General features: G+C 40.5%; 1 protein-coding gene across 3 annotated transcripts; it reads left to right on the top strand.

Annotated features, from left to right (window-relative positions):
* Positions 1-577: 577 nt before the first annotated feature.
* LOC121688801 lies at positions 578-18,755 on the top strand. 3 transcript variants are annotated; one of them, XM_042068651.1, is made up of 8 exons: positions 584-696; positions 5,679-5,773; positions 10,829-10,934; positions 11,040-11,318; positions 14,421-15,034; positions 15,065-15,287; positions 16,169-16,453; positions 17,373-18,755. In XM_042068651.1, exons 5-8 carry the CDS (start codon positions 15,008-15,010, stop codon positions 18,506-18,508), a joined length of 1,671 nt encoding a protein of 556 aa, XP_041924585.1. In that variant the 5' UTR covers positions 584-696; positions 5,679-5,773; positions 10,829-10,934; positions 11,040-11,318; positions 14,421-15,007; the 3' UTR covers positions 18,509-18,755. The 3 variants fall into 3 exon arrangements, with proteins under 3 accessions (XP_041924583.1, XP_041924585.1, XP_041924584.1); XM_042068650.1 differs by having other exon boundaries at positions 14,421-15,287; XM_042068649.1 differs by lacking the exons at positions 10,829-10,934; positions 11,040-11,318 and having other exon boundaries at positions 578-696; positions 14,970-15,287.
* Positions 18,756-20,470: the final 1,715 nt, after the last annotated feature.

The following is a 20,470-nucleotide window of genomic DNA, read 5'->3' as shown; positions in this document are numbered from 1 at the left end:
TTGCTCTACCCTTCCCTTGTCAATGTGGAATTTGTCAAATTACACAATTTGTTTGAACCTTGGGTCCATTGATCCACTTTTTAAATATGTATAATAGCCTATTACCATGTGAAAAATGTTGTTTCTGGTAGGTTGCACACCATATTTACGGTATGATGTGAAAAGAGTGTCATTCTCCATCAAATTCAATCAGATCAGTTACAAACAATAAAATATAGACCTAAATGAAGATTTTAACAACAGTTCTATTTGCGTATGCACAACTTTTTTTTTTCATGGTAAGGATGACCTTTGCATGGAATTGCCCTGGAATCGCTTCTAGGAGCATGGAGTGATTCTCTTGTCCATGACCTCAGCTTTTCTTTTAATTAGCTTTCTTTATGATGACAGCTCTTTCTTCTTTATTCTAATCTATCAAGAATACCCTATTTAGACTAATAAATAATGGAAAGACTTGTTGCTCTCATGCTTGTGTAACGGGTAGATCAAGTGTACTACATGTCCCAAGATCCCTGCCTATGCTCCGCCTTCACCTGACGTAGGGCATTCGTCTTTTTAAATGAATGACCCCGCGAAAGCTCACTTGTCTTGCCGGGAGAATTGTTTGGTGTCGGCGTTTGGTGTCTGCGTTCTCGTTGCTGTCCCTCCGAAGTCATCTGCTGTACCATTGGTGTCGTTTCAGTCAACGCGTCTTTGGTATGTGTTACTTATTGTATTATAATCATACATTCACACTGGCGGTTACTTAGAACCTTGAAAATAATAGTGGTGGTAAATTAAATCTATTTTTGTATTTTGGTAAATCAGCCTCTGTCTAGTCATTCTGTTACGAAGGCAAAGTTACACTTGCTTAGGATGTTTGTGTGATTGTAACCTGTCTCCGGCGTCGTGAATAGCCTACTCAGCCGTACGGTCGGTTTACCTGTGCGTTACTTTTTGCCTCTCTGTGGATTATTAGCCTACTTTATTTTTACCACAAAACCTCAAGTAGGGATTTTTGTTCCATGTGAGAAACTGATCAGTCTATAGGCTATACTTCCAGTTCCACACGAATCGACTGTAAACTTCAGGCATTTCAGGTTTGCGAAGTTGTTCCAGCATGTTCTTCAGAGAATTACGTCATCAGTTTTGACTGACTGTTTGTCAAACTGGAAAGTCCCGCCGAGGCGCTTAAAAGCCCCAGTGGACCTCTAGATTGAAAAATCGTCAATGCAATTGAATGTGAGAAAATAATTATTTTCTGGCCCCGTTTGAATTGTGCCATGAATGTGAACATATGTTGTCTGTGAATTAATATAATTTTTCATGTTACGAGTTTGACAGTATATTGTATGATTCTTCGGCTAGCAGTTGTGGAAAAGAGCTAACGAGAGACTGTGACGTGAGCTAATCGCTAACATTAGCTGAGATGCTAGTTTTTGTAACGGCAGGAATAAACACACATGGTAACATAACATATTCAAAACATGTCTAGCTTCACTCAACACATTAACACTATGATACAGTATGATTGTAAAGTTGTATGGTTCACTGTGTTCAAAGTCGATCTCGACCAACTGATGGTGGTTATGGGAAACTAGTTAATGTTAGCTGTCGTCTAGGGGAAAGTTGTAGTCCACAAAGTGCTCGCACACAAAGTTTAACCGCATCAAACTTCTACCCACTAAATTGTAGCATTCTTTACACGAAAATGTATATTAAAAATTCAGACAACATATGTTGACATTCATGGCAAAATTCAAACGGGACCAGAAAATACTTATTTTCTCACATTCACTTGTATTAACGATTTTTCAACCTAGAGGTCGAGCGGGGTTAGCGGAAGGGGCGGGACTTTTCCAGGAAGTAGGCATCACCCCCAATTATCACCACTTTTGTTCAGAAATTCTAAAACAACGATGGTTTTTAACACTTAAAATAACATTTGCTAAATGAACCTTACTTTTTTCAGTAGCCATAGGTGTGTAGATTTGAACAAAATCTGGTTTGGTTCTTAATGGGAACATTTACTGCCCGAAATATCCGGTTTTGTTTACCACGCTCGGAGTTATAGTGCTGGCCTGATGGGTCGCCTATGTACGCCGTTTCAACGGCACATGAACGGTTAGACCGAGAATTCTCGTCATGAAATTAAAAATTCCACTGGAGCTCCAAGCGGTTGTGTGCACGCAGTCTTACAACACTGTTTACAGCTCTTCGAGTCACGGTAAAATGTCCTTTTTGGTACATAGGTAATTCAGATACACCTATGGTGTGGGTGGTTGCATTTCTTTAGGAGTCCACCGTCTTGGTTTGTATAGAAATGGATATTAAAGGAACCATATGTAATATTGTGGCCAAAACTGGTACTGCAATCACTTTCAAATTACTGTAGAGCGGTGTATCCCCTCCCCCTCGACTTGAGGTTGCCAACTCGGATGCCGAAACACTACTGACTTCGTGATTAGTACATAGGTGGAAGGTGGCGCATCAGGCCAAAACCCAACATGACCTGACAAAACACATCAACATCAGTTGAGGGCTGCAACTTCACTTTTTAAAATGACAATATCCTGGCCAGACTGCTGTTGTCAGTGATATAAGTATTTGAAATGAACATGATTTCTTAATGTCTAGTGACATACCAGGGCCATTTTATGATTAATTGAAATACATTTCTTAAATACGGTTCCTTTAAGTGACACATACAGGCAAGACGGCGGAAATACGAGACCGACGGTAATAGGGGGAGTTCCATAGACTATAAAAACAGAGAACTGTGGTATGAGTGTAAGCTACCTTCCTACAATAGTGTTGGCTAGTGTGCTACAGTTTTAAGCCTCCTTATTGGTATTACTTTACTATAGAGTTCTAAATATTAGTAGGCCTAAACAGTGAGTGGCATATGCTATAAATGTAAAAGTCATTGTCGAGGTAAAATAAGTCTTAAAATGCATTGTGATCCTTTCAGTTCTAGAGGCTTACGCTACAACACCAAAATACTGGTGAATGGTTAGACTTATTTCAATCATTATGAGTCATTATGATTGCTTAATACATTTCTGAACGTTTTTATAATGCACCACAAGTTTCATACAGAGATTGTATGTGTGATTGTACATCTCCGTATACCATATCTTAGGGCTATTATGTATCAAAAAGTAATATAATAGATAAACAGATTATTGTAGTACATTCTTGGTCTATTGGAGATGAAACCTCTAGTAGGGATTTGTTTCATGTGAGAAACTGATCAGCCTATATACTTTGTTCCACACTTTCGAATCGACTACTGTAAACTTCAGGCATTTCAGGTTTGCGAAGTTGTTCCAGCATGTTCTTCAGAGAATTACATAATCAGTTTCGACTGACTGTCTGTCATAGTGTTGGCTAGTGTGCTACACACAGTTTTAAGATGGCAAATTCTAGCTTCAAATATTTAATACTGGCTTTATGAATGGGCATCTAAATTAAGTCAGTAATATGACAGTTTCTTCAGTGCATTATGTTTTGAGCGAATGTAAATCAAATCAGATGATGGAAACAAGATATAGGCTTCTTGTGTTCCTCTGCCTCCTTATTGGTAATACTTTACTATAGAGTTCTAAATATTAGTAGGCCTAAAACATGGTTGGCATAGGCTATAAATGCAAAAAAAAGTCATTGTTATTAACATATCAAGTCAGATTTTTGTTTGTTGGTGTGATTTACTTCACATATTGAAGGTATGTGTGGCATGTATATAACCAAAAGACACGTCTGCCACAAACGTGAGCTGCAGTCGGTGTTCAAGCCCACAACACTGCTGTTTCTGAATGGTGAACACATGTAATATAACCAATACCTTTCAAGAGGTGGCAGAGATGCTGTGCTATACCAAAAAAAAATGTTGCGTCATCTATGCTGAGCTATGATTCATAGTAGCCTATGCCTTATTAGCTGCAATGTCCAAACGAAATCAGACTAAAGGTAGAGGTGACAATTTAATCCCAAGATCTTATTCTTTCCCACAAACCAATCCAATGTCCAAACGAAATCAGAAAGGTAGAGGTGACAATTTAATCCAAGCTCTTCTTTAGGCTATCAATAATATAGCGAACTAGACCATTTGATGGACTCTTATGGAATGTTGGATTGCTGTTACTATTGACTTCCAATAATGACCAGGTAGCCTAGTACACACAAGCGGAATTAAACAAATCCAATATGTGACCGGAGCCAGTCAAGAAATTCAGGATATGCACGTTCCCTCAAAAGAACCCATAAAAAAAAAACGCAGAAAAAAGCATCATCCACACGAAGTCAATGACCGCTTTTGATATACACCAATAAGGAAGTGAAGTTTCCCTTCTTTGAACAGGGAAACAGTTTTGTAATAGCAAGACTAGGCGTGGTAGACCAACTGAATGCTTATTTGCATATCTGTGCGAATGCTTCCTCATCTAGACACGCGACGTCATTAAGAAAAGGGCACGCACAAAATTGCATCCATCCCTGACCCGCCAGTCCGCCACTTGGTCCGTTCATGCACATGGAAAAAACGTATGTACCGTATGTAAGATTGTGGCTAAAACTGGTACTACAATCACTTTCAAATTACTGTAGAGCGGTGTATCCCCTCCCCCTCCCCTCTGACTGGCGGAGCTGGCAACCCGGATGCCGAAACACTACTGACTTTGTGATAAGTAGATAGGTGGAGGGTGGCGCATCAGGCCAAAACACAACATGACAACATCAACATCAGTTGAGGGCTGCAACTTCACTTTTTAAATGACAATATCCTGGCCGGACTACTGTTGTCAGTGATATAAGTATTTGAAATTAACATTATTTCTTATTGTCTAGTGACATATCAGGGCCATTTTATGATTAATTGAAATACATTTCTTACATACGGTTCCTTTAATTACTTGCACTAGCTTGACCTAGTCACTTCTAGTTATCCTGTATTGGTGTAATTAAACGTGTTGAGCTAGGATGACCAGATAATGTCATATGATACCAGGTCGAGCCTTGCTTTATCTTGGATTTCTTTTGCTTTTGTGAAATAGCCTACTCCTCTGGCTGTTAGCCTGTTCAGAACCAGGCTAGCTGCACATAATACATCTTCATGGTATTGTATGTGCCATGTCTTGTGTGAAACCAAGTCAAGGTAAAATTCAGCCAGGATAACCAAAGAATTCCAGCTTAATCCCTTGGGTTTTGTGAAATACCCAAATACTCTGTCCCTGAACATTTATTTACCTGAATCTGTGAATAGGCCTGCATCTGGCCTCTGTCTGGCATAATGTGATGTTAAAATGTGATGGTTTGTTTTATGTGAGATAACAAACAAACCATTCCCACTGGCCACACAGGCTGTTTACCATGTATCACCTGTGTAGCCTACTTTATGAATTATTTGTTTCTGTACAATAATGATGATAAAATAATAACCACAAATATTTGTTAGATTCAAGATTCAAAAAGCTTTATTGTCCAACATGTTGCCATGTTAGAAATGTTTCTTTGAATGAAGGCAATGTCCTAATTATGTGTGTGTGATTTTGTGTAAGATGTAGGCTATGTTTTGTGTGTGTATTGCCTTGGGTATGAAGGATTTTGTGTATAGTGGCCAGATGCCCTCTGTGTCTTCTGCCTGATGGTAGCAGTAGCACATCAACACTAAATGTATACCTTTCTGTTACTGTTCTCTTAAGTGCAATCCTGGCTGGACAGAATCCTTTTTGTGGACATCGGCAGATGTCCGTCAACAACAAAAAATCATCTGCTGAAGAAATGAACCTGGAACCTGGTATATAAAGTCAAGTCAAAATACATTACATGTAGCCTACAGCATTACTACATACATGCCAGTATTTTTCTTGTTTGTTAAGTAATTCTAATATGTTTACATTCTTAGTTAATATTCTTACATTCATAGTTAATATTTAATAATAAGCAATGTTATTGCACTGTTCACTTTTGCACTACCACCATTGCACACACTCTACCATAGCACCTTATCATGGTCAGTGTATCACATGATCAGTCCATAGCAGACCTTTGTAATCAATTCACATGTGCCTTTAAATTCATACATTTCTGTGAGTGATTTGTATGTATGTGTGAGATATGTGTGTTGTGTTTTGAGGGAAAGAAAAAGGGGGGGGGGGGGGGGGAAAGATTTGTATGTATGTGAGATATATGTGCGTATGTGTGTTTGTTGTGTTATGGTTAAACGCACAGGTTTTGCATCGTCTTGGTTAATCGTCTAAACGAATCCTGTATCACTGCCCGAAACTGCACTTTTTTGAAACCTGGTCGCAGGGTGGAAAAATCTGAAACCGTAGCCCTTGCGAGTTCATTTGGACGGCGAAACTGCCTGCTTGCGTATTGATGTCAGCGCCACACCTGCCCTGGACTTGACACTTTTATAGTATTGCCTAACAATACTAGTTTTCATACATGACATTACCTACGATTACACTCAGTAGGATAAATATCACAACTGGTGCTGAACAGTGTTTTCCCTTGTGTTTTCTTGATGCATTCTAGCTACGGCGGTCATTTGACCGTAAACAAAAAAGTGTTTCTACGTTGAATAAATCACTCAATTCAAAGAAAGTAGTCAAAATAAATTCTGTGTGTCCAAAAGCCTTTTGTGAAGGATATAAGACCTTGAGGCAATCTGATGAAAAATGGCATATTTATGGTACAGGCAATGTGTAAATCAAAGAGCTATATCTACTGACAAGGTAATGTTTCACAATTCTCGCGAGACCTGTTGGGCCGCCGTTTTTGGGGCTCTATTTTGACGATCAAAAACGCGGCACAAAGCATTACTCTTACACTGATGCAAAGCTTATTCCTATCTTACATTGAAATGTTTCGCCATGTGCTTTACTTTTATTAAGCCTTGCGCCCAGAGGTGATTCCTTCAAATGCGCCGCTGACTATCAAAATACCGATGTGCTTTTTGAAGTTGCGCTGTTTGATGTTAAAGGGAATGACAGATGTCACTCATTGGTTTAAAGGATGTTATGCCCAAAACACACCCATGACTGATTAACACTTTGAGTGCCCCATACGTTGAGTGCCAAAAATGCAATATTGCGTTTTTAGCTTTTTTTTTTATTAAGAAAATAGACACTCTAACACACCTTATGTGCGATTTTGGGAACTCTGATGAATAGAACTGAAATAGATGATGACAAAACTCATGAAAACGCACGGTCTGGACATTTTATGATGGTTGCCGCTTTGGCTCGAATCAGTGACACATTCACGTCAGGTTCAAACCAGGCCATTTATTTTCATGGGTTTATCACTAGGTGGCAGTCTCGCCAGGTCACTTCCCGGAAACTTTACAGGCAACACTTCTCAAGGCTCAAACAGCACATATTTCATAAAAGACTCCTTTTTTAGAAAAAAAAACAGGGATTTGGATGAAAACAGAGAGGCATGTAGAAATAAATGGTTTGTATCCACTGAGAGCTTTAAAGCAACACTAAAGAGTTTTTTGTACCTTAAAATAATGTTTCCAAAATTGTTTCCCTGGTTCATCAACTCGTAACAGGGTGAACAGCACTTCTGCATTTGCTTTGCTTTCCCTCTTGGCTATAACCGCACTATGTAAGTTTGCCAGATCGGGTAGCGGGTTTGTAGTTCGATGGAATGAGACATAATGTGGCAGGGAAAAGGTAATTTTGAGAATTTGTTGCATCGACTACGCCACCTAGGGGACGGGAGGCCGGCCCCTAGGACAAGGAACTAAACTAGATTAACCCCTGAGGGTAATTGGAGCGCACAGGTTCGTCAAACCCAAGGAGCCGGAGACATGGGTTGCATCAATAATATTTATTCAAACAGGACACATTAATTATTACAGTTGCACAGTAAAACACAACCACACAATTGACATTCTGACTGAAATGTCCCACCGACCAGGGGGCGACTATATGAGCACTGTAGCTATGTGGTTGACTAGCACCTTGCTATTGGGCAAGTGACCTGGTCTCAGGGGGAGGGGTAACTAGAGCAGGGCAGATGCTTACCACAGCGAGCCGGACTACTGCAGGACAGAGGGGAGGGGGTCCAGAAAATACACACCATGCATGAGAGAAACACTGCAATCCAAGCAAAAGACACCCAATGTGCACACAGCAAGGGAAAGTGAAGGCCTCCACCACGAACTCAGTCCACCGCTCACGTGGGCCACACTGCTCCTGTCTGACAGAGGGGAAGAGGAGACGCAAGCACTGAATAACAGAGTGATTGATCTTACAAGCCAAGTATGCTAGCAGTACTACAAATGGCTACTTATCTCAAGCGGCAGGTTTGGTGCTCCAGCTCAGCACGGATCAATGGTCACAGCATTGGGATTGTAAACCGGCATGCATACACACCCACGCACATACACACAAACATGCACATGCACAGCAAGCAGGGTAGTAACACAGACAGACTGGGGGTTATCCCAAGCCGGGGAAGAACAGCAATCATGGTCTCAGCATTGGGATTGTAAACCAGCATGCACAAACATGCACACACACAGCAAGCAGAGTAGCAACACAGGCAGAACGGGGTTTATCCCACAACCAACATATAAAAGTACAAAGAAGTGCATGCAGGTTAGGCCAGGGAAACGGCGACACAGCACTGCGTAGCCCAAGCATGCATTGGAACAAACAAAACAAAAGCCCTAGCACCAGCCAGAGCCAGTGGCTAGAAAGATCACAGACTAAACAAATATCCTAACTAGATGTACCGCATAGCGGTACAAAACATGACCGCCGCTCAGTCCTGTACATCCATTCCGCGAAAATAAATCACACTTCAATTTGTCTCCATCTTTTACTCCATCCCCCACTCTTGAAACTTTTGTGTATGCTTGTTTGGCATGCCTGAGTGTGTGTGTGTGCGGCTGCACAGAAAGTAGCCTACTTGTGCTGAAAAGGTGAATAGATTGTAGAATAGCCAAAGATGTAGCATTGTTATAAAACCTTTAAAATCTCTAAACAATCACAAGTAGGGCAGGTCATCACAGTTCATCCATTGCAACTGGATTGATGAAAGGTCACTTACACCTGTAGGCTACATTGTATTTGGGAAAAGCAAAAGGTATCAGCATAATGTTATTTATTTATTTTTTATGTATTTATAAACAAAAACATCTCTGTCAGTTCCATGCCGTTTTCAACAGCTATCAAAAACAAAGGTAATTTTTGGATGGATGGATTTTTTGTGAATATTTCTTCTTCTACATAAGATTTTAGTCATCTTTAGTTCATGTAATACTTTATTGTCAATGCACAAATTAAGTAACAGTAGTCTGAAACGTTATTGTTAATGCACAAATTAAGTAACAGTAGTCTGAAACGAAATGCTGTTTTACATCTAACCAGTGGTGAAAATAACTGACATGTCCAAATGGGCCTTGATGAAATGCGTCGCTAGACTGTTCATACACATTTTAACGGGCCAAAGTTGAAGAGCTTTTGTCCGTTATTGTTCGTGCAAATATAGGCTGATTCATGTTCCCTTGCATTGTGTAACTGAGGTCCATGGCTAGTCTGGCTTTCATCAGACCAAGCTCAATCTTTTAAGAAATCAAAAAATAAATAGCGGGCAGATCAGGCTGGGTTCACCCAGCCTAGTCCATAGGCACCCGATATTGTTTAATTTTCAGATTGAGATATACACGCTCTGACTATTCTAAATGCAAAAATGCATTAGGGAGTTATGACAAAACTGTAACTAACAAACTAGATCCTAATAGAAAGCGGTTAGCTTCCCTAAGCTACAGGTAGGATTATAAGGTAGGCCTATTTACAACATAAATTGTCAATAGGCTATGCTGGCGACACAAATAAAATCTCCTTTGGAAACCAATGGCTTACGACTTACAGTATCAAGCGGACTTAAACTGCCATATCGTGGCGAAAAGTTCCATGAGTCCATGAGTTCCATGAGTCAAGGAAAGCGCGAATGAAGTAGCCACTTCTAAATGGGACCCACTACACAGTAGCTTAAGGTGTGTTGCTAAAGCAGCCATAATGAAATGAAGGTGTCATTGTTTGGATACTTCACACACACGTGCTTTTTAATTTCACAGACTACAACTACCAAGCTGGAATCAAAGCACATCGATTCCCCTCTCACACCCTGCACGCACTTAAAACAAAATAAACAGGCGTCTCAGTCTCACGCATGTATAGGCAAAACTGTATCAGACCGGTGTAACGTTGGTAAATCTTCCATTGCACAGAATGATTTTGTAGCACGTGCAATAAATGACAGTCGAAAGATACAAACAGTGCTGCTATCAATTTGCTTGGTATAACCGCATTTATAGTTTTCTACAAATGCAATCAATCAAATGGGCCTCCATCACTCAACCAACGCTAACGGTAACATTACCTAGGTCCTTATTGATATTACAAGATTAACGTACCTGCAGTAAAAACCAAGCATGTCCGATAAACATCCTCACTTCATCCTCACTTACACTTCATGTGAACATCGTCCTGTCCTTATTAGATGTTCGCTGCGGTAAATTACAGTCCTTGTAGGAAGTAAAGGTGTTTGAGTCGTGACTCACTCGGATCTTTCACCCGTGTCTTTAAATTAACCCATGAGTCGCAAGTCTCTAGTATCATTAACTCGGATCAGTTGAGTCCTACTACAATTCAATCTAAAACGATAAACTGCGCCACACACAAAACTCTTGCAACATTAGCTAGCCTCTTAGCCCTAGCCATCATAGCTGCCAAAAATGTAACAATTTTGTAGGCAACCACAACTCCACAAATCAACTCAAGCAACTGAGTGAGCAGGCAGTCCGAGATAACTGGTTAACTTCCCGCAGAGCCGGAAACATTGCAGACTCGCAGACCATGGGACTCAGATTGGACAGGACACAAGGACAGGACAGGACACTGCACAGGAAATGCAACCTTGTACATTACCTTCTGGTGAGAGCAGTCTACAATTATATATCCACCAGGAACATCACCTCAAGATAAACATAAACTTTGTATTGTGAGTTATGATACTAACTGTGTCTGTTCTCCTTTCAGACCCATGCATGGACCAAGAGATATCCATGCAGGAAGTTCACCCTGCTAAAGGACCGTCATGCTCTCTATCTGTGCTTGGGACTCAATGCACAAGCAGCCCTCTACTTGAGCAACCAAGCGCTGAGTTGGTGGATGATGACCTCACCCCCTTGCCCTGCGCACAACCATTGAGCACTGGTGGAGTAGGACATCCTCCAAGCTCTCCTGACACACCATGCAGTAGACGGAGCACCCCCCACCCCTCCCCAGTCCCCAGTTCTGTGTGGCCATCTGCACTCGGTGAGTTTAGCAGAGATGTTTTCTCAATATAGACCTGATAGGTCTCTTAGATCTACTGGAACTGGTCAGTCTAAACAGGGTGAAATGGCATTTAGCCATTATACTGCCCTGCAGAATTAAAACCACCAGTAAATGTCACGATGATATCTCATATCTCAGCCCCCTCAGCTCTACAGCTAACTCAGGGCACATTCAGGCAGAGCCACATTACTCTATCAGCTGCCAACACCCCGATAGCAAATATTATGAGCCCTCATCGCTCACAAGAGCTGCCGGAATACTTCGCAGACTGGCTGAGGGGTTTTTACAGCCAATATTTTATCGTCCCGTTAACATGCTCGCACAAAAGCAGATAATATACAGTGTATGCCAGCAAAAGTGGCTTGCTATGTTAGACTTGAAAGGTGTTTTTTTTCATGCTGGCATGGCCAACAGACACGGAAAGTCTCTGAGGTTTGTGTTGGAGGATAAGGTATACGAAATCCAAGTCCTCCCATTTGGGCAAGACCTCTCGCCCCCTGAACAAGAGGGCCTGGAGGCTGCCATATCCCCCCCTCTGAAAATGAGGCATGAATATTTAATTATTTAGACAACTGGCCACTTCCGGTAAAATCACAGGAAATATTAAGCCAGCGTATAACTGTTACTCTGTCACACCTCCAAGGTCTAGGACTGAAAGTGAACCGGGCAAAGACCTCCTTATCTCTCAGCCTACGAATGGATTTTCTGGGGCTAACGTTATACTACAACACGAGCATAGTTCACCTGTTAGCCAAATGTCAATAAAAGTTTGCGTGGCCCAATTCTGCTTGCGCGCATGAGACCAGTACAGAGATGGTTTTAAAGCAGCATGTCCATCCAAAGAAGGATCGGGACAAGATGCTCACTGTGACACTGTGAGTGCTGGGTGTGTCTCTCCCATCGGAGGAACCCCAAGTAGCTAGGTAGCGGTATGGGTTTGGTATTGCGCAGGAGGGCTGAAATCAAAATCACGCCTCCAAATCAATGAGCTGGAGCTTCTCACAGTGTTTCTCGCATTGAAGCATTTTTCACTCTTATTTCTTAATCAGGACAGACAATACAGCCGCAATCAGTTTTTCAAAGTTGTAGAGCACCTTCTATGAGGTTTTTGCTTCATGGTGTGAAACCCATGAGTATGACGCATCCACATGCGCGATAGAAGCTGTCTTGTCCTACCTCCAATACCTGTTTGAGCAGGGCCATTCCTTCTCTATGCTCAAAATATATCTGGCGGCTATCTCTGCCTGCCACATAGGCAGGAACGGTGTGACCCCAGGGGCTCACCAGTTAGCAGCCTGTTTTAAAGGGACACCAGGCAAGCCTGATGCTTTTTCTCTACGAAACTCCCCCTCGCTCGGTCTGAAGCTCTTTTCCTTTTCTTTGCATCTTCCGTCAAGGGTTTTCGCTGCTTCTTCGCCGGCATTATACACACATTTGCAACAATCGCTAGCGTTTCGTTAGCCTGCCTCTGTGCTGTGGATGCAGGATGTAAACTGATCCTGCTTCGGTCGGCGGGTACGATACACTGAACTTGCAAGCGGGATATTCTTCCTACAGGCAGTAGGGGTGGGCGAGAGAGTCTTCATTCGCCCTGTAATGAGTCATTTAACCATATACCGACTTACGAAGATGAGTAATTAACACGAAAACGTTGCTTGGTGTCCCTTTAATAAAGGTGCTAGATGCCTTCGTCCGCCTCGCTCTGTTATAGTACCACTATGGGATTTAGTGCTTGTATTGCGAAACTCTGACAAGTGTCAGCGTGAAACTGTTGTCATTCAAAACTACGCAACTGCTGGCCTTGACATCAGCTAAGCATGTTGCCGATCGGACGCAAGATGGAGCAGCTCCTTATGTTTCGGCATGCAGGCTTACACATTAGGCTGTGCCTTATTGAAACAGAGACTGGCTCACTGGCTAGTGGAAGCAATTTGCATATGATGCAGCTGGTGCTCAGCCCCTGGAGGGACTGCAGGCTCACTCCACTAGAAACATTGTGGATTCGTGGGTAGTTTGGAAAGGTGTGTCTATTCAGGTCATCTGTGTGTTGGGCGAGTGGAAATACTTTCACACACTTTTACAGTCTGGATGTCACATGTGCGCTTGTCACTTGCGCTCTGTCTTATCGACTTGAATGTTTGTGTTCCACCTTGGTTGAATGATTATGTTGGCACGTATGCACCATGTTCAAAGAGGCGCTGCGGAATACGTGTCCCACTAGGTGACATTACCTATTGTAACCTCGGTTCTCTGAAGGAGAACACAAGACGTCTTTCACAAGACGCCTTCATTAGCCTCTTGTACACTTGACATATCTTTGTTTCAAGTGTGAAAGAGAAAGAAATGCACTCTTGCAGGTAATTGATAACCTGGATGTGCACACAGTGAGGTCTCGTGTTCTCCTTCAGAGAACTGAGGTTACAATAGGTAACTGGACTTTTGTTGTACTACTTTTTTTGGTTACTGACAGTGATAACAGTGGGTAGTTAGCTTGGTTACTGTTGATTCCATTGTTGTGAAGCCTGCTTCCAAGTTCAACCATTAGTTACTGTGGTTGTTATAGTTACCATCCAAAAAAGTATTGATATGGAACGGTGACTTAACCTTTTCTAGGCCTACTACACAGGTGTCCTGAAATAAAGAATTAATAGCCCCTTTGTCAGCCAAAATAGTACTAATAGTATTTCTTGTCTCCGGGGGATAATGTGAGGCAGTGTACACAAGTTTGTGACCTTGTAGAGAATATTAAGATCAGTGGCTTTTGAACATAGTTTTTGTACAAAATTTGAATATTTGCAGAAATGTATGTATACTTAAGCGAGAATTTCAGACTTGTGGGAGTAGATGATGGAGAGAAGTTGAGAAGAGTGCCTTATTTTCTTCAGATAGTACACGGCATCACCATGTGGCTGTCATATTATGTACTGTTATGATATTATACAGAATGCTCTATAAACTGGACTTGTATGACGTTTCTTGTCTATTGTGTTCTAATTGCTATAACTTAGAGTGATGAAATAATTAGCATATCAACACTAAGTTTATACTAACCCTACTCTGTTAATGTATTCTTCTCTACAGGTCCCGCGCTGGCTGGAGAGAATTCTTCAGATATAGAACACAATGAGGGGACTGAAAGAAAAAGAAAGAGAGAAGATGATGGAGATGATGAAGAGAGAAGAACAAACCCAAAAGAGAGAAGCCCACTGTGCCAAAAACAAAAGCCCTAGCACCAGCCAGAGCCAGTGGCTAGAAAGATCACAGACTAAACAAATATCCTAATAATTGGACATGACATTACTAAAGTAATAATGACAAGACAAACACTAAAAGGAGACAAAGCAGCAGTCTCTTAGGATGTGGGAACAGCCGATGAGTACAGTATAGCCAGCATATAGGCCAATGAATGGCATGCGTAAATGTACATTACCGTGCCCAGCATTGGACTGGCATTACACCCCTGTGCTGTACAAAATGAACTGACCTGATCACACTTAAACCTTATTAGCTTATTACAACAGAGATGTACAGTACATGGAACCTATAGGCTCAATACTGTTCCATAGTATTACTGTTACTAAATGGTATTAATTTGATTCTCATGCACTACTGTACTCTCTTTGTTTGGAGGTCCCATCCTGGCTGATGAGGAATCTCCTGCACAGGAAATGCAACCTCCAATCCTGGCTGATGAGGAATCTCCTGCACAGGAAATGGCTGATGAGGAATCTCCTGCACAGGAAATGCAACCTCCAATCCTGGCTGATGAGGAATCTCCTGCACAGGAAATGCAACCTCCCATCCTGGCTGATGAGGAATCTCCTGCACAGGAAATGCAACCTCCAATCCTGGCTGATGAGGAATCTCCTGCACAGGAAATGCAACCTCCAATCCTGGCTGATGAGGAATCTCCTGCACAGGAAATGCAACCTTGTACTTTACCTTCTGGTGAGAGCAGTCTACAATTATATATCCACCAGGAGCATCACCTCAAGATAAACATAAACAGCTATATCATAAAATAACCCTCTATCATGACTTAGACATTTCAAAAAAGTTAGATTCTATTTCCTTTTATCTACACAACCCATTTATCTTTCCTTAATAAGTTGATCCGAAGTATTACATGTGTTTCCTAAAAATTCTATCAAGAGACATTATAGGCGTAGTTTGAAAGCCTTTAGAGAAACTCATCCATGGCTTCATACTGTCAGGATAGGTTAGGTCACATGTTAGTGGAAGCACTGACTGACAGGCAGGGCTTCATTGATGTCACAGTGATGTGGCTAATTGGTAAAGGCACATCTGCACTGCTCTCCGGAGTTCATTAGTTTGGTTAGGTCTGCTGCAGAGGCATGTGAGCTTTTTGTTTGACTGTTTGCTATGGGAGCTAAAGGCAAAGTGGATTCCCTTCATATTTTGGATTATCATCACTTTAAATAAAACTGAACAAAGACAACCTGATGCCTGTGCTGGCCGTAGCACATGTTTGGATACAGAGCCACCTTGTCCTGGGCCAAAAATATAGTTGTCATATATAGTGGTCGTAATATGAGTGAGCCGTCTTGAGCGAGCTTACCTTTCACATTACATTCTACATTGTGGTTTTTCAACAAAAAACTGCTTATTACTTGGTTGCTTTCTGTATGGTGGGTTACTATAGACCCTTTCAACAATAAAAACAAAAACAATGCTTGAACGTTCTATTTGGGCCCCAATCTACTTCCTCTGCATTAAGATAACATATGGAATGTTAAAAAGGAAGTCTTGTGGGGCCAACTATGATGCTGATAATGGAAATCTCTTGAAAGGGTCCATTCTCCTTTCAGACCCATGCCACAGCTATCATGACAACTGTAACAAAGAGATGTCCATGCAGGAAGTTCATCCCACTCACGGACAATCATGCTCTCTGTGTGATGTGCCTGGGACTCGACCACGCACAAGTAGCCCTCTGCTTGAGCAACCAAGCACACCCCCCTTGACCCACACACAACCACTGAGCACTGGTGGAGTAGGACATCCTCCAAGCTCTCCTGACACACCATGCAGCAGACGGAGCACCCCCCACCCCTCCCCAGTCCCCAGTTTCATGTGGCTCATCTTCAACCTCGGTGAGTATTGCAGACATGTTTTTTCAATATAGACCTGGTAGGTCTCTTAGATCTACTGGAGTTGCTCAGTCTAAACAGGGTGAAATGGCATTTAGCTATTATACTGCCCACTGCAGAATTAAAACCACCAGTAAATGTCACAATTGTATCCCATATCTCAGCCCTCTCAACTCCACAGCACATTCAGGCAGAGCCACATTACTCTATCAGCTGCCAACACCCCGATAGCAACTTTCTTAACACAGCCCAACGAAGCCAGCCCAATTCAGGCCTCGCACAGATTCACTTCATGCACACGTGTAATTTTAAATCACAAACACAGTCAGTAAGCGATGACCGTGTCAGCTGTAACCCCTTAACGAAAACAACTAGGTTAAAGTAATACTATACATTTTCTATAGTATAGTATAATATAGTACAAAATATTATACGATTTCTATAGCTCTTTTTCGTAAGGGACTGTTATTGTAGGATTATGTTGGAGTGCACAGTCAGCTGCTTTATGACTGAGGTCCAAATAATGACAAGGAAGAAGTTTAGCCCGGCTAGTATGGGGATAATGGCATAGGCCTACCATGACAACATAGGTACAACATGGATAATGTGAGGTAGTATACACAAGTTTGTATGCAGAAGAACAGTAATGTGTCTGTGTGAAAATGAATGTATTCGTATGAGAGTGAAAATATATAATATGTATGTGAAAGGAAAATGTATAGATGTGAGAGCAAACACACATGTACGGCCCCTATTATACAGAATGCTTTATATACTGTTTAGACTTGTATGATGTTTTTTGTATATATTCTGTTCTACAGTAATTGCTTTAACTTACAGTGATGAAATAATAAATATATCAACACTAAGTTTATACTAACAAATTACACTGTTGATGTCTTCTTCTCTACACTTCTAACAGCTGGAGATCATCTTGGATTTACACTGCCAGACGAATGTAGAAACTTCTATCGGAGTAAAAATAAATATTGCTATTTAGATTTTTCTAAAAAGGCAGATTGTATTAAGAGGTATAGACATCTCCAATATACTAAACATGTTACACATTTTCATGGTAATCTACAAAACATGTTTGTAAAACTGCAAACGGAAATTGCAAATCTCTTTAAGGATATCATAATGAATAATAAAGGGAAAAAACAGTATGCATGGGCAGTTCTCGTAATAGATGATGGTTCATTTCATTTCTTTAAACCTGAATATCCACAGAAGAAAAGTGAACCTCTGAACAAATATGATTCAGCAAGAACAAAGCACAGCGAAGATATTCTTATTGATCACATTAAAGAAGAAATTAAAAACTCCAAAAAGGTGTATACAGAGTTATACATTTACTCTGTAAACAGTCCGTGTATAGGTAGAAAAGATCACGACCCTTGTATAATTAATTTAACTGAGCTGAGCAATCATTTAGGTGAAGAGTATAGTATTAAGACATATATTGGTTTTAGTCAATTCTATGGATCTGGGAATCTCTACAAATACCTCCCATACCTATTCTTCTGCAATTACAAAATACCTAGTGATATAGAAAAACTTGTAAATGAAGTACAGAAAAAGAAAAAATATTATCGTCAGCGTAATGGCAAGTTCAAGGAAGTTTGTAATGAGTTGAATGATTTATTACTTAAATACTTGGAAGAGGTTGTTACCACAAAATTCAGTTTTAAGCCAAACACCAGTATATTACTAAGCTCATTGCAAAATACGCTCACAAATGAGCAGGAAAACACCAAACAATACATAGGTAGGGAAATAACAGCAAAAATTGGTAAGATCTGCTCAGTGACAGCAACACTCTCTGAACTAAAAGAAATGGTAGAGGAAAAGTATAATGAGTTGTTTGGTGATAACATTGATCCCTGTGTGTCCCAACACCTTAAATATACATTTTTTAAGTGTTGGGGTGATGATGTTAATAAGTTAATTAATGATTCAATAGGTGGGCACATTAATGAACAATTAGTACATGTTTGGATTGAAATTATTAAGTGTATTCCATACCATCCCACTATAGTACATGTTGGTTTTTTGTAATAAATCATTCAGTTCATCATTACCTTGATGATGCTATTTTATATTATTTGACTTTATTTCATGTTTCATTTCTTAGAAGCTTTGTAGGGAGGCTGGGTGCCATTTTGTTTGAACCTTATAATTTTATCCTGTTTTTGATTCATTAGGGCAGTGTTTTTCAACCTTTTTTGTGCCATGGCACACTTTTGACACTTAAAATGTCCCACGGCACACTAACATCCTGTGTGAAGAAAAAATAAACATACCATAGCCTAAAATTTCATATAATACACAGATATGGCTATATATGACTATATCTAATTTAATTGTTGTTATGAACTGGATATGTGATGATTCTGTGAATACTGGATATGGGCCCCCCGTTGTACAATGCCTGCATACCACAAATAGTGCAATCATACAATCAATGAGAGCATGTGGTTATAAATTCTTTGATGCAACAGTTGCTTTTTCGGACCAGTGAGTGACATTTGGGTAATTTTATGCGGCACACCTGATGATCTCTCACGGCACACTAGGTTGAAAAACACTGCGTTAGGGAGTGAGGTTAGTTTATTTTGTTCATTTTATCTTTTGTTTTGAGATAAGTTAATTCCACTCCTAATAACTAGACTTGGTTGGTTTATTATTTTCCTGAAGTTTATGTTTATACTGTACTTCCTATGTTTTTGTAAATAAATTAAAAGATTATTTGATAAATCCCTTGTTGTGTTTTATTCAGAGTGCCGAATTACTTACGGGAAACAAGGAAATGCGCCAACTGACAGACTGACAAGTCGTTTCAAATTAATGTCAAGCTTTCGAAGCACAAGTTTTTCGAAACACTGCTCTGAAGCGTGGTTCAAACCGGCCATGTCATGTGACCACGGCTAAGTGAATCTTCTGTGCATTTCACCCGTGTCGACAGCAAGCTGTTATGTTTGGTGCATTCAATTGTTAATGTAAACTTCGCTTCAGTCGTAGCCATGATAGTGTAGTGGTTATGGTGGCTGTTTTGCACCTGATCTCAACTGTGGTTCGCTTCCCGTTTGATTTGAAAGGTATAATTTCAGATAGCATCTGCTGGCCAACTTCTTACTTTATCCTTAACCTCACGGTTTCAACCAGAAGCTCTCAGAATTTTCAAGAATAAAGCAAATACTGTATATTGCAACATCAAGAGTTTTTTTATTAGCGGAAAATTATTCTGAGAACAAGGCAGTGGCATATAGTCCAAGTTCAAGTAGTTTATTGTCATGTACTCATAAAAGGAATTATAAGTAATTCAATTCTTGTGCTCAAGAGCCAGCTCAACTTTAAAGAATAAATTAAAAGTAGTAATTGAAAAGGTGTGGGGTCATTCCACGTCAATTCAACCAGGGCCCACGCACTTAGGTCTCAAAAAATTCTGAAAAAATTACCAGGTGTACCTATGTTACCCAGGAGACACACTGTAAAATTACTTTTATGTAAGATCAATACTTTCCAAGATACAGCCAGTTTTACAGGGTAAGGGGGTGTCAATTTTGTTTTGTCAAAGTTTACAAGCCCAAAGCACAAGAACTAAACCATGTAGGGCTCAAATTGTGCATGCTGGTACATCAATAGGAATAGTAGATATCAAAATTGTCACATTTGGTCTGGATGATCCTGGCTGGGCTCTGTTTAGGCCTTCAGAAGACATATTTGTACTTAACATAGGTTCTTGATTTATTTCCCTTACTGAGATAAGTAGAAACATTCTCACAAAAAGCAATGAACAGAAAAGAAATCCCATCAGGGTCTGAACAGCAGACCTCACAAGTCTGAAAAATCAATTTGGTTCTCATTCTCACAGCACCCAAACACCTTGTGGGAATATACAAAGATTTTTTAAATATTTAGGTCTAGGAAGTCTGTTGGTTTTTCCAGACTTTTTTCCATTTGACAATAGGCACAGGTGGACTCCAATCAAGTTGTAGAAGCATCTCAAGGACCATTGAT

This window comes from Alosa sapidissima, chromosome 17, assembly GCF_018492685.1.
Source record: "Alosa sapidissima isolate fAloSap1 chromosome 17, fAloSap1.pri, whole genome shotgun sequence".
Lineage (NCBI taxonomy): Eukaryota > Metazoa > Chordata > Actinopteri > Clupeiformes > Clupeidae > Alosa > Alosa sapidissima.
The sequence above is the reverse complement of the archived record's forward strand: the minus strand, read 5'-3'. Positions and strand labels throughout refer to the sequence as shown.